Source organism: Melopsittacus undulatus, chromosome Z, assembly GCF_012275295.1.
Source record: "Melopsittacus undulatus isolate bMelUnd1 chromosome Z, bMelUnd1.mat.Z, whole genome shotgun sequence".
Lineage (NCBI taxonomy): Eukaryota > Metazoa > Chordata > Aves > Psittaciformes > Psittaculidae > Melopsittacus > Melopsittacus undulatus.
In genome coordinates this window covers 36,189,550-36,203,171 of record NC_047557.1, presented here as the reverse complement: position 1 = coordinate 36,203,171, position 13,622 = coordinate 36,189,550, and the positions used below count along the sequence as shown (strand labels likewise).

The window sequence follows — 13,622 nt, the reverse complement described above, 5'->3', positions numbered from 1 at the left end:
AAAAAATGAAAAATATATTTGCAATGAAGTATTTAATGTTGTTGGAGCAACAGATGAATCTCATGTTAAAGCTTTTAAAAAGCATAGCTCTTATTAGAATTTTGTTATTGTTATCTCCGAAGGCCTCAGTGTGGTCACTGTTAGTTAAATGCATTCTCATGGCTTGATTTGCATCCATTCCTTAGGTGCCAGTTAATGTCTGATGCAGTGCATAGGAATGAATGTGTCAACACAAAAGAAAAAACAGCGCTTCACTTGTGGATTAAAGAAGCAAAATATTTGAGATAAATTATTTAAGCCACTTAACATGAGCTGTAGAGAAATCATATTCCCCTGAAGAATAGTGGACCAATAATCTGCTCTTCATAAATTCCTGTCCTAGCTTGCAGTGATCTTGGGTAACTCATTATGCTGGCATTATCAAAAGAATTCAGCTGTACAGTGCATTGAGTGAGAATGGAGCACTCACATCTCTTTCTGATATGTAGAATGAATATAATAGGCAATTTTGCTGACACAGATTCTGAGATCTTACGGAGAAAAAAAAATCCCTGTGAATAAAATTGTGTATTGGTAATGCTAATGTTGTTACTAAGCTTCATTTGAAGATCATAGAATCATAGAATAGTTAGGGTTGGATGCACACTGATATCTTGCATTTGGTCTCTGGAAGGCACATTTTTTTGGAGAAGGCACATTTAAATAACTAGCTGCGAATTACTGTGCTTTCCAGTATGGGATGGCTGGTCAAAATGAATGGATCAGCATAGCCAATGTGCTTCTAACTATTCCTGTTCTTTGTGAATTGTTTGTAGTGAAGCAAGGGTTGCAGCTGAGTGCCCAAATAGTCCTCTGTCAAGGGCAATTAAGTGACTATATATTGTGGTTGAGTACCTGAGAATGTGCACAGTACTGGAAGTCAGTATTTGTGCAGTTGTTCCAGTGTGTATATGCTTCTCCAGCATTATAGAAAAATGGTATTCCACTTACGAGAACTACTTGTCCTAGGACCTGAGCCTTCTTGCCCTAGCTTCTACGCTTTTGCTGTAGTTAGAGCCCTGTCAGATGAAACTTTGCTTCTGTGGCAGAGGTGTTCAAATACTGAATAGAAGCTTGAAATAATATTAAACCGAAAGACTACATAAACTGCTAAATGATGGAGGGAAGAAGAGAAGGTGTAGAAGCTAGGGGAAGAAGGCTCAGGAGGAGCAGGAAGGCTTTTCTGTCTTTGATGAAGTTGTCAGTATTTATTGTGTGCTTACTAGAATTATTATACTTAAAATTTCCAAGTACCCTGTTTCCAAGTGCCGTGTCAGAATAAGGTGAAATACTACTTCTGGGAGGTTTGACACAAAATGGTCAGTGTCCAACAGAAAGCAATGTTTAATTGTACTTCGGGGTGAACATTGCTGTAATTGCTTTGGGTTTCTGTTGCTGGGTTTGATCTGTTGGTCTGTATTTGCAGTTTGCTTTTGTCTTTCTTTCATTTTTCCACTACATCTAGTTTTTAATTCGTACCTGTTCTGTGGTTTACCTGACTCTTGCAACTTCTCCAGTTGACAAACCTTGCTAGGATGATTGCCTGTTGTCTTGGCTACACCACACATGTCATTGCAGCTCTGATTACTACCTGGGACATTTAACAGAGAAAAGAGCTTATGCTAGTGAAAGTTGGTTCAGAGTGCACAGAGGTGTTGTTTCTGCCAGTATATATAGTAGTGGATTCCATAAAAAAGGTGAGGCTTTCACTTTTGTTGCAGTCTACATGTATGCAAGAGCATGGAGCTAGCCTCAGTCACTTCTTTTCAGGACAGTTTCATTCACGAGATTGTAGTCTTTTTCTTCTAGTAAAAGCAATCTTTCAGCTTGGGAGGGCACCCAAAGTAGTTTCATCGTGATTAAGTGTTTTGTACCCCATCACCCAAGTTTCAACAGAGTCTGCAAGTATAATAGACTTTGTTTTCAGAACTGTAATGAGAAACTTTGACAAGGTACTATTCAGTATGGCTAACAGCTGTGTAAATCTGCAAGGAGGGATGTTTGATGGGTAGAATGAAAAATATTTATGCTGACAGTGTTTTCTGCACCAATTAAGTGCTCAGGAAGAAGTTGACCTGATATTTATTAAAAAAAAAAAGGAAAAAAAAGTGATTTGTGACTTGTCAAGTAATGGAGCCTGAAATCTCTGTAACAGTTAATGTATTATTACGGTTTCTAAAATTTCAGTGTTTTGATATGGATAAATACTTGCTATATAATCATACCCTGGTTTTATATAAGTGGATTTCAGTCTTCTGAACTTTCCATGGCCATTCAATTTATACTGGGAAGGCTGTCTCCTCAAGTGTTCTTCTGAGGCAGAGGAGGAGGGCTTCTCCATCTTTGAAAAAGTTGTCAGTATGTATTATGTGCTTACTAGAGCTATTATACTTACAGTTTTCAAGTGCCCTATTAAGGGAAGATATGTCAGAATAAGGTGAAATACTACTTCTGGGAGGTTTAACACAAAATGGTCACTGTCCAAGTTCAGAGCTTTGTATGTCTGAAACCACCTCTCAGATTTGACCAATCATGATAGGTTTTTTTTTCAAAACCTTTCAAATTCCGGTTTATAAACTGTAAATTCTTTCTTTTTTCTTGTCAGGAAAACAAGACTAAATTCTATAGCTGTAAGAGGACGGTGTTGCAGAAAAGTTTGGCAAAGTGATTATTCTTTCTCCACTTTGACATTCTTTTCCTTTTCTGTTGATTGCATAAAGTGAACTGTGTAGTGATACTCAACTGCAACAGGTGAACAAGGACTTGCCGTTTTCCTCATTCTTGAAGTCCCAGTGTGGATTTGGTGCTAACAGAGGAGGACAACGGCAAGGCAGTAGGAGAAAATTCTGCTTAGTGCATTTACTTGGGGATTAACCAAGTTTGTATGTTCTCAGAAAGCTGATGAGTGCCCTAATAAGGGAAGACATGTCAGTATAAAGTGAAATATTACTTCTGGGAGGTTTAACACAAAATGACCACTGTTCAAGTTCAAAATTTTGTATGTCTTAAACCACCTCTACTATTATAGGATCACAGAATAGTTAGGGTTTGAAAGGACCTTAAGATCATCTAGTTCCAACCCCCCTGCCATGGACAGGGACACCTCACACTAAACTATGTCACCTAAAGCTCTGTCCAACCTGGCCTTGAACACTGCCAGGGATGAAGCATTCACAACCTCCCTGGCCAACCCATTCCAGTGTCTCACCACCCTAACAGTAAAGAATTTCTTCCTTATATCCAATCTAAACCTCCCCTGTTTAAGTTTGAACCCGTTACCCCTTGTCCTATCACTACAGTCCCTAATGAAGAGTCCCTCCCCAGCATCCTTATAGGCCCCATTCAGATAATAAAAGGCTGCTATGAAGTCTCCAGGCTGAACAGCCCCAACTTTCTCAGCCTGTCTTCATATGGGAGGTGCTCCAGTCCCCTGATCATCCTCGTGGCCCTCCTCTGCACTTGTTCCAACAGTTCCATGTCCTTCTTATGTTGAGGACACCAGAACTGCACACAATACTCCAAGTGAGTTCTCACAAGAGCAGAGTAGAGGGGCAGGATTACCTCCTTCGACCTGCTGGTCACGCTCCTTTTGCTGCAGCCCAGGATATGGTTGGCTTTCTGGGCTGTGAGTGCACTGAAGCCAGCTCATTTATTTTCTCATGGAACGATACCCTAAAGTCCTTCTCTGCAGGGCTGCTCTGAATCTCTTCTTTGCCCAACCTGTAGCTGTGCCTGGGATTGCTCTGACCCAGGTGCAGGACCTTGCACTTGGCATGGTTAAACTTCATGAGGTTGGCATCAGCTCACCTCACAAGTGTGTCACGGTCCCTCTGAATGGCATTCCTTCCCTCCAGCATATCAACCGAACCACACAGCTTGGTGTCACTGGCGAACTTGCTGAGGGCACCCTCAATCCCACTGTCCATGTCAGCAACAAAGATGTTGGAACAAGACCGGTCCCAACACCGATCCCTGAGGGACACCACTCATTACTGGTCTCCAGCCGGACATTGAGCCATTGACCACAAGTCTTTGCATGCGCTCATCTGTCCAGTTCTTTATCCACCGAGTGGTCCACCTATCTAATTGATGTCTCTCCAATTTAGAGACGAGGATGTTGTGTGGGACAGTGTCAAATGCTTTGCGCAATTCCAGGTAGATGACATCAACTGCTCCACCCCTGTCCATAATTTCTGTAGCCCCGTCATAGAAGGCCACCAAATTGGTCAGGCAGGATTTCCCCCTAGTAAAGCCATGCTGGCTGTCACCAAGCACCTCGTTGTTTTTCATGTGCCTTAGCATGCCTTCCAGGAGAATCTGCTCCAAGATTTTGCCAGGCACAGAGGTGAGACTGACTGGTCTGTAATTCCCCGTGTCATCCATTTTCCCCTTCTTGAAAATGGGGGTTATATTTCCCTTTTTCCAGTCATCAGGAACTTCACCTGTCTGCCATGATTTTTCAAATATGATGGCCAGTGGCTTTGCAACTTCATTCGCCAGCTCCTTCAGGACCCATGGACTTGTGCACATTCAGGTTCTTAAGATGGTCTCGAACCAGATCCTCATGTACAGTGGGCGCAAGGTCTAGATTTTCACAGTCCCTGCGTCCGCCTTCCAAGACTTGGGTGCTGCGGTCAGAGCCTTTGCCAGTGAAGACCGTGGCAAAGAAGTCATTCAGAACCTCAGCCTTCTCCAAATCCTGTGTAGCCCGTTCTCCTGATAGCCTCCAGAGAGGGCCACGTCCCTAGTCTGTCTTTTATTCACAGCGTAACTACAGAATCCCTTGCTGTTATCTTTGACATCCCTAGCCAAGTTTAATTCTAACTGGGCCTTAGCTTTCCTAACCTAGTCCCAGTCGTTGATCATGCTATTTAGAATGTGGCAGCAGTTGTTTTCCTGGATGTGTCTGATGGTCATTGTGATGTTTTTGGGATGTCTGTGTTCTTTGCTAAAAAGTGTAAGTTTGGTATTCAGACCCTTGCACAGTTGATTGCAAAATATGCTTTTTGTAAAGCATAATTTCAGTTGCACCCAATACAGTGCAGCTACCAGGCAATTCTAAAGAGAGTGTATGTCTTAAGAAATGATGATCCATCTGTGAGTCTGAATTATATTTTTTTATTCAGCAAAAATTGAGGTAGCTCAAGCAGAATTTTCTGAAGAAATCAACTCTTTGTGTACAAATGCATCATTTTACCAGTCTGCAACAGAGAACCTGTTAGTATGATATTGAGATGGTAGTCCATATCATGAATATCAATGCAGCATTGGAAGGATGGTTTCTCAAGCTTAGGCTGCCTTTGTGCGTATGTGTTACATGGGCTTGAATTCTCTAATGAGGTTTTCACACAGCCAAATGGGAGAAGGGAAGGGTGGCTTCTGTTCTAAGTTCTGTAACGACCTGCTTATTGTCACTGGCTGAAGTTGATGGGCTCATGCCACTTTATTCACAGAGCTTATGTTCAGTGCTATGGGGATTTCATGTAAGTAAGAGCCCTTGCATTAAACTGAAAACTTGAAGGAATAGATTGTATATTGCAGCTAGTAATGCTTACTGTAATGTTAAAGAAGGCTGAATCCTGTAGAGTAAACCTGGTTACTATTTTAACATAATACAATACATAATCTTCCTGAGATTCTGCACTATATACTCTAATGTTATGTTGTATCATCACCCTTCTGGCAGTAGTAGAGATTTCAATTTCATTTGCATTAATTCTAATTCAATTAATTTATTAAAAATTACTTTACATAGAATCAGGATTTTATTAGTATTAGGTCGTGAACACATGAGTGGCAGTTCTGCCCTCTGCGTGTTCAACTTTCACAGGACGGAATCCTATGTACTTTCCATTCCTAAAACAAGCCTTGGCTGCAGTGTGTCTATAGCTGTTGTGGGTACTCAGTGGGTCCACCTGGTGTTGAAGTCCCTGGTGTTCTGCTTTAGCAGTCTGAAAGGACTGAGAAAGTGAAGAGTGGTGGGGGAAATTGCAGTGGCTAAACTATAGGTTGTATATAGGGAGGAACAATTTGCTTGTAAAATGCATGTTGTGTTGCGCACACATATGTCCTACTCTGTGTGCAGTTTTGTAGTGGTGCTGAACTATTGTTGCAGATTATTTACTCGTATGTTTTGTTTGTGCATTTAAAACATGTGTGTGTGTGTGTGTTAAATACAGTTTTTTCTCTTTGTTTCAGTGTGCAAAGATCCACCCTACAAAGTTGAAGAATCTGGGTATGCTGGTTTCATTTTACCAATTGAAGTTTACTTCAAAAACAAGGTATAGAATTGTTATATATTTTATACGTATAAGATATATACTTTACATTTAAAAGAAAAATAATGTGGCAGTTAGGGTTTTTTAAACATTTGCAGTTTAATTCATAAACTCAGTTAAAAATTAGGTTTAGTTATCTTCATCAGTGCTGTTCCTCAATTCAAAGTCACTGTAACTTTTAGAAATGTGTAACTGTGTTTAGCAGGTAACTATGAAATTAGGATTACCTGATAAAATAAAGATGTTGAATGTAATTATTCAGAATTACTAGCCCTACTCAGAAGTGGATAGGCTTTAAATAATTCTTAAGAAAGTTCATGAACCACTTAAACTTTAAGAAAGGATACTGGTCTTGATTATGTCTATTTCATAATGAACTCAGTGTTCTATTTTAGTGCTTCTGGTCTTTTTAGTTTGTTCAGGATTTTATCTTTCAAAACAGGGGTTTTTGGGTTGATTTTTTTTTTCCAATCCTGCATCTTCAGTCTGAAAATACATTATTTTTGGCTTCATGGCAACATTGACTCTACTCAACATTACCAGGGGCAGTTTAAAAAACCCCCAGTGCCATTCTATAAGGCTTACTTTATTGTTGTATCTCAAATCGAGTCTTAAGTAAATGCTGCACTTACTGTGGGTCTCTTTCAGAGCAAATACAGAGATTTCCTTTAATGTACATCGCGGGGCCTGTATTACTGTTAACTTGTTCAGATGAAAAGAATCTAATTTGAGTGGAATTAAGTAGCAGAAATCGTGCAAGGTTTAATGCACAGTATGTTAACTGCAGTATTTTAGGTTTGTCATGTGCCTTGGTGGAGCTGCTGTTACACTTCACATGCACTTCTAAGAGAACCTGTGTATTTTATATTGCCAAGATGTAGTTTAATCCAGTTATTTTAACTGTCATTGTTGCATCTTTAATGTGTTGAATGCTTGGTGAAAAACTAAAACTGAAGGAAAATAGAAATACACATTTGCTGGAACCCTGGTCACTTAAAATTCATATTAGAGTTAGCTGTGTGTACCTTCAAGTAGATACTTCAATCTTCTTTGTCTTTCACAGAAAACTCTGTCAAGGTGCACGGTGTGAATAATTCTGCTCAGGCACTTTCTAAGTTGTAGGTTTCAAACCAGGTAATCCTGAAATGTTCCCTGTATCAATCTGTGAAGAGCAGGGCTTAGTCTACCCCATTTGCAGTTGGAAAAGGAAACAGAACTGCTTCAGTGAGTTGGCTGGCTTTTTTGGTGTGCTTTTTAGGTCTGTCTCCTTTAGGGAAGCAGTTTTGCTTCATTCAGGAAATCTAATGAAAAGCAGCCCATTCTCTTTAAGTCCTCTGTTAAGAGTTCATCTCAAAACTCGGCAGACAAAGTCAGAAGATAGTGAGTCAGTCATTGAAGCATCTCTAGAGAAGGCTTCCTGCCCGATGTTTCTTCTTTTGTTTTTCACTCAGACTTATGGCTGCCTTTGCTGACTGTGGCGACCAGCAGGAGTTGTGGCTTAGACTGAGATCAAGAGGGCAGCAGTGATTACAACTCACCTCACCCTCAAGCAGCATGTGGAATTAGAAAGTGTGCAAACATCCCTCACCCCTGTTTTGGTGTCATGGAATACAACAAGCAGCAGTTGGACTGTGAGTCAGCTAGCTCTTCACACAGCTGCAGCAGCATGCACTTCCCTGGGGTCGGGACAATACAAAGGAAAAGTGGCACAAAAATTGAGCTGGAATTCCTGAGGCAAACTGCTGCTTTCTCCTGGCTCAGCTACTCTTCCTCCCCTAAGCCACTTCACAGGTTTTCCAGTACAGAAAAAGAGGAGATAGACAGAAGGAGGAAGAGGAGACAGACCATCATCACTTATTCAAGGTAGACAACTTTTCAATTTCTGGTTCAGAAAGTACCCTACTGAATAGAGAAGGCAAGGGTACAGGAAGCCACCTGGACCATGGAGAATTACAGGGTGGCTATTCCCAGGACTAGGCAGAAATTTGTAGAAAATCTAATTGGCATTTCATCTGGACAGAAAATATCCAAGCTTTAAAGAATTAGAGACATTATATAAACACACACACCCCCTCCCAAATTCATCAGCAGCAGCCTATAGTCGTTAGCCATTGAGACAAAGTCCTCGAAAAATGCGTTTAGTCAAAAGGCTACTACTCTGGAAAATGTAGTCCATTTAGGATAAGTCTCATAAACTGTAGTATATTCTGCCTTCACTGTCACACCATTTTGAAATAATGGTAGTGGTACTGAGAGTTATTTGTGTAGTGAAAGTCTTCCTTGAAATCGCTGGTATGTTCATCTAACTTTCCACAGAATTCTTTGAAGACTCATATTTGTAAACTCTTACAACTTTGCTCTTGTGGCAAAGCTACTGGTACCAACCATTTTCCTGTGGCAACATAACATGTTTTCTGAGCAGACTGGGTGTAAATCTTCAATTTTTTTTTTTTTTTTTTTTTTTTGCAAGAAATCCTGTGGTAGTCTTTCTAACAGTAAGAAATATCTTCATCCATGGTTGCTTTTGAAGATGGTCCTTCAAGGAAAAGGCTCATCTAAGGAAACTACTCTCTTTTGTCTTCAGGAATAGAAGAATACTGCAGGATTTTTATTTCGGGTCCTCTTCTGTTATCTCTGCTCTCAGTCTAGAGATGGGATGAGACAGATGTCCCGTGGCTGTATTTGAAACCTCTGATTTTACTTTTAGAATAACTGAGATTTCTACATGTTCAGTTCTTCACATCCTTGGAATCTTGAATTGAAGCTAAACATTTTTTAATGTGAATTTTTAAAGCATCTGTCACTGAACAGAGCACACATTTTGATTACATGCAGTGTTTGTGTTAAGATTTTGCCCTATCTTTTCCTCCTCTTCCCTTATAGTTCCTTCTTTGCTAAATCTTTTTCTAAATTTAACCTTTTACTATGTTCTGCCGAAGACCAACATTGGTATAGTGGCTTCTGCTGCACATCAGGACCTTTGGAGGAAGGGCTACTTAATATTGTCTTAAAAGAACACTTAATTTGCGTTCATCTTCTAGAAGGAACTGTGTAAATGCATAATATGGAACGTACTTAGTATCTTTTTCTCTAGTATTATAAACTGAAGTCTGTTCAATACCACTAGTGTCCTTTTTCAGCTAAGGCATTCTTAGGGCAGTAGAGCATTAATGATGTTTTCCAAGATAAATTTGCCTTTCCTGTTCTTTCTCCATATTGGTACAGGGAACATTCAGTTTCATTTTTTTCACTGCAGTGGCAGAGAATTTTAATCACTTGGAAGCTATAGTAGAACACTTAAAATCCAGCTGGCCACACTCATTCAAGGCAATGAAATTTAATTTATTAATGAGACCCCTCATAGGAGATCTAATATAGTGCAGCAACAGCTTCATTCTTATCCTTTCCTACAGCTCGTGAAGAAAACAATAGTGTTTGGCTTTGGTGGATGAATTTGCATTCAAAGCCTACTACAGTGTCTTCACTACTATCTAGGGATCAGAAATGTAATTGTGTTGGTGACAGTTACCTTGTGTCAGCTGAGTAATGATACTTGCCTATGTGCATGTCTGTAGCCTGTGCCAAACATGATATAACACTTTCAATTAAGCCTTGTCAGGACAACTTGAAGTTCACTGAAGTTCACGCATTTTACCATGTGTTACCATGGGCCGATACAAGTTTCTCTGAATTACTGTAGCTCAGCTGACACTTGGTAAATTCCATCATGTGTCTGAGAACATGGAGAATGGTTAAAAATGACATAATTTTCGTTTTAATTGACAGTCTTTATGTAGCCTGTGTTTGCAACTTAAGTTAGGTTTGGTGCTAGATGTTTCTATCTGGTTATTTTCAACCCTCAGGAAGAACCTAAGAAAGTTCGATTTGACTATGATTTATTCCTGCACCTTGAAGGCCACCCACCTGTAAATCACCTCCGCTGTGAAAAGCTCACATTCAACAACCCAACAGAGGAATTCAGAAGAAAGCTGCTAAAGGCAGGAGGGGTGAGTCCTGCACCCATGTCAAAAGCTATCACAATAAAGATGTTACTGCTTGCTGCTGGTGCATGATTAGTATAAAAGCTTGTCAGGACAAGACAGTGAAACAAAGTAAAGTGCTTCTGTGATTAAATTTGTATAAGAGCTCAATGCTTCTCATCTTTAAAGTGAAATGGGTGAGCAGATGAGCATGTTCCTACCTTAAATACACGATTAGATAGCTGTGTCTTCACAACCAAGCTATTTGTGTTTCCTTCTGCAAAAGCAGAACTTAGACCTTATATGTAAAACATTGCTTGCTTGACTTTCCAGAGATAAATACAACAGAGCTACTCTGGCAGGAGGAAGTAATAAGAAAATAAAACACCTCTGATTCAAAAAGGAATGTTTTTTTATTAAGCATAATAAAAGCAGTATTTGGAATGTAGATCAAGTTAGAAACTTAAATAAAGTTGCATAAACTTACATGTTACACAGTCTGAACCAGAAAATTTACCAAAACTTCTTTATATGTTGCTAAAATTAATTGATGTGAAAAAGCCCAAAGGAAGTTTGACCTTTTGGAGGGGAGAGACAGCAAAACACTTAGGTTTACACTTTGTTAGTGGAACCTGTTCTGTGTTTCACACAATGACAGAATAATTCATGCTGGTAGGGACCACGAGGGTCTCAGCCATGGGGTCTACTCAGAACTTGACCCCTCCTTGCCAAGCTGTGAGAAGCCTTCCCTGGACTGGGCTCTGCCTCCACTGCTGCCCTGTCTCTGTGAGGCAGAGGCTTCTCTTTGGCCTCAGCCTCTCATGTCAGTTTGTGCTGCTGTGTCTTGCCATCCTGAAGCATATCACTGTGAAGAGCCTGACTGGCATCCCTATTTGGCGTAATTAGACAACAGTAGGTTCTGGACTGGAGGTAAGAGAGAGTTAATGTGAAAATATTTGGTCTTCTGAAGAGGATCTTTGAAAATAAAGCAAAAATAAGTAGTAGGTGTGGTCTGACAGACCTTGTTACCCTCCTGGAGAAGACAACTATAGCTGTACTGAAATAGAAGCTGTGGTTTCTGTTTGTATTTATTAGGTACAGGAAGGTATTGATGCCTGGACAATGTATTAGTTTTTAGTGTGTTTGGAAATAAATCATCAAGATTGTACTCAGGAAAACTTCATGAGCCACTGCCTTAATGCTAGTTGTATCAGGTCAGTTGTCAATGACAAGCTATACCCACAGCTGTAATAAATCGAAGTGATCCTAGCAGTGCCTTTGGGCAGGGGGTTGTGGTTAAAAAGGTAAAAAGATTAAGCATCCTTTGTATTGCTTTTTAATGGTTTGTTTTCTGTGCCTTGTAATTATAGGTTTGTTGAGCTCACAAAAGCTGAAATGTTGCCTAATTAAAAACAATGACATGGGGGGGGTTGATCAAATTCTTTCCCTGAATATATAAGTGTGGTCATTTTTAAAACGCTTTGTGTCAGTGGCTTTTGTCTTCTGGAGACTACAAACTGCTTGTTTGGGTTTTGGGGTTTTTCCTTCTTTTTATTTCTCAAGTTTTCCAATTCCCTTTCAAGAAATAGGTTCTTTTTTTTTGAAGCTATCGGTGTTTTGTTCTTCCCTGTATAGGCTTTTTGACGTAGGAATTTTATGAACTTGGCAGAAATTATGTAATAGCATTCTGTCTGTCCTGTTACTGAAAGCCTGTATGAAGGGCTTATGTGTCCCAGGATTGAAAGCCTGTTACACTTTCATGAAATGGTGTACACAGGTTTTTCTTTGACTCTTGCAGAAGCTATGGAAAGCTGGCTCTCACTTTCAAGTGTAAGTAGAATAGACAACTGAATGAATTCACAAACATTAATTCACTTGTAACTTCAATGCTTCAGGCTGAGAAAGGCATTTACAGTATGTGATGGGTTTTGCACTTACTTAGAAGTCAAAACAATACTCAAGAAAAAGTGAAAGTAACAACTGAATTTCCTTGACAGGCAACATGGCAGGCAAAATGAAGTTCATGTCCTTCAAAATGAGTGAGTTAGCTTATTGATACAAAAAGGTGAGTGGCACCTTTGAGGAAAAGCGCTTTAAGGTGGTGGACTTTTGCTTCCATGCTTTTAAGTAATGGTGCAAATCGCTTGATTCTGTACACCTTGAAACCCAGATGTCTGATCAGTTTTTTTCCAACTAGAAATCCTGGGATGTGTTGTTCCACTTATGTAAATTACTAAACATGATTCTTTGTTTCTCATTTGCATAAACATGTGTATTACAAATTGGATGGCTTTCTGAAGGGAAGAGTGCACACTCATCTGGCACCTGCATGCTGCCATGTTCACTATAGACTTGTCTATGTGTTTGTCACTTGCTGCAGATTCCTTAAATTATCACTTGGGTGCTCACAACTCCTCTTTTCCTTCACACATGTGTCATCCCAAATTCAGACTAGTCAGGGATACTTGGTACAGCCAATGTTCTTTTGTCTTTCAGGCTAAGAACCTTTTTTTGTTGTTTTAAAATTAAGTACTAATAGTCAGCCAGTGCATTCTCATAGTTACCCTTTCCCATCCTTCATGTGGCCAAAGGTCAGACTGGTTATCCTGCAGTTCACTGGGAGAAAATAAGAATAACATTTGGACATTCTGAGTAATTAAGCACGTGAGAACACAGCTGTGGCACAGATTTGCAGTGCTGCTGCAATCACTTTAGTTAAGGCAAACAGGATACTTAGGGTGGTGCCGATCTGATTAACTCTGTGGACTATTTCTGTTGTAGCATTTTATTTGGTATCACCAGAATTGAGGCATAAATGTGCAGTCTCTATCATTAATAGAAGCTCACCAGCTTTCTGATTTGTCTTCCAATCTGAGAATTGTTTTTTAAGCCCATACAAGAAGAAGAATTTGTTTTGGCTTCAGAGACTATTTCTGTGGTCATGAAAGTTAATAGGAGCCTTCGGTTCTAACTAAGGCCCTATCCAATTTTCAAAGTTCATTGTCAACATTCTACACTTTCAGAAAGAAATTTTCTACATTGAAGTTCCCTTCACTCCTTGAAGGGCTTTAGTTACTCTCAAGTCCCACCTCTACCATTTACCTGCTTTCAGTTGACCTTGTTCTTGTAAATGTAAAAGTAAATGTTTACAGAGGAAGTAAAATATTTTTGAGAGTATGCTGGGCAAATTCAGTCAAACTATTCAGTGTAATTGTTTATGTTCCATCTCTTGGCATATATATTATAAATTAAATTTCTTTTAGAAAAGTTTGTTGTGGAAATCATGCCACTGAGAATTTTTGCACTGTTCACGCAGTGTAGTACT

The 13,622-nt window shown here is 39.6% G+C and overlaps 1 protein-coding gene across 1 annotated transcript in view; it reads left to right on the top strand.

The window, feature by feature from the left end:
- The window catches only part of MLLT3 (MLLT3 super elongation complex subunit), a 126,888-nt gene that overhangs the window by 63,561 nt on the left and 49,705 nt on the right, over positions 1-13,622 (top strand). Inside the window, exons 3-4 of the mRNA XM_013130556.3 lie at positions 6,238-6,320; positions 10,181-10,324. Of these exons, the coding sequence (XP_012986010.2) occupies positions 6,238-6,320; positions 10,181-10,324 (227 nt within the window). The remainder of the gene's footprint in view (positions 1-6,237; positions 6,321-10,180; positions 10,325-13,622) is intronic.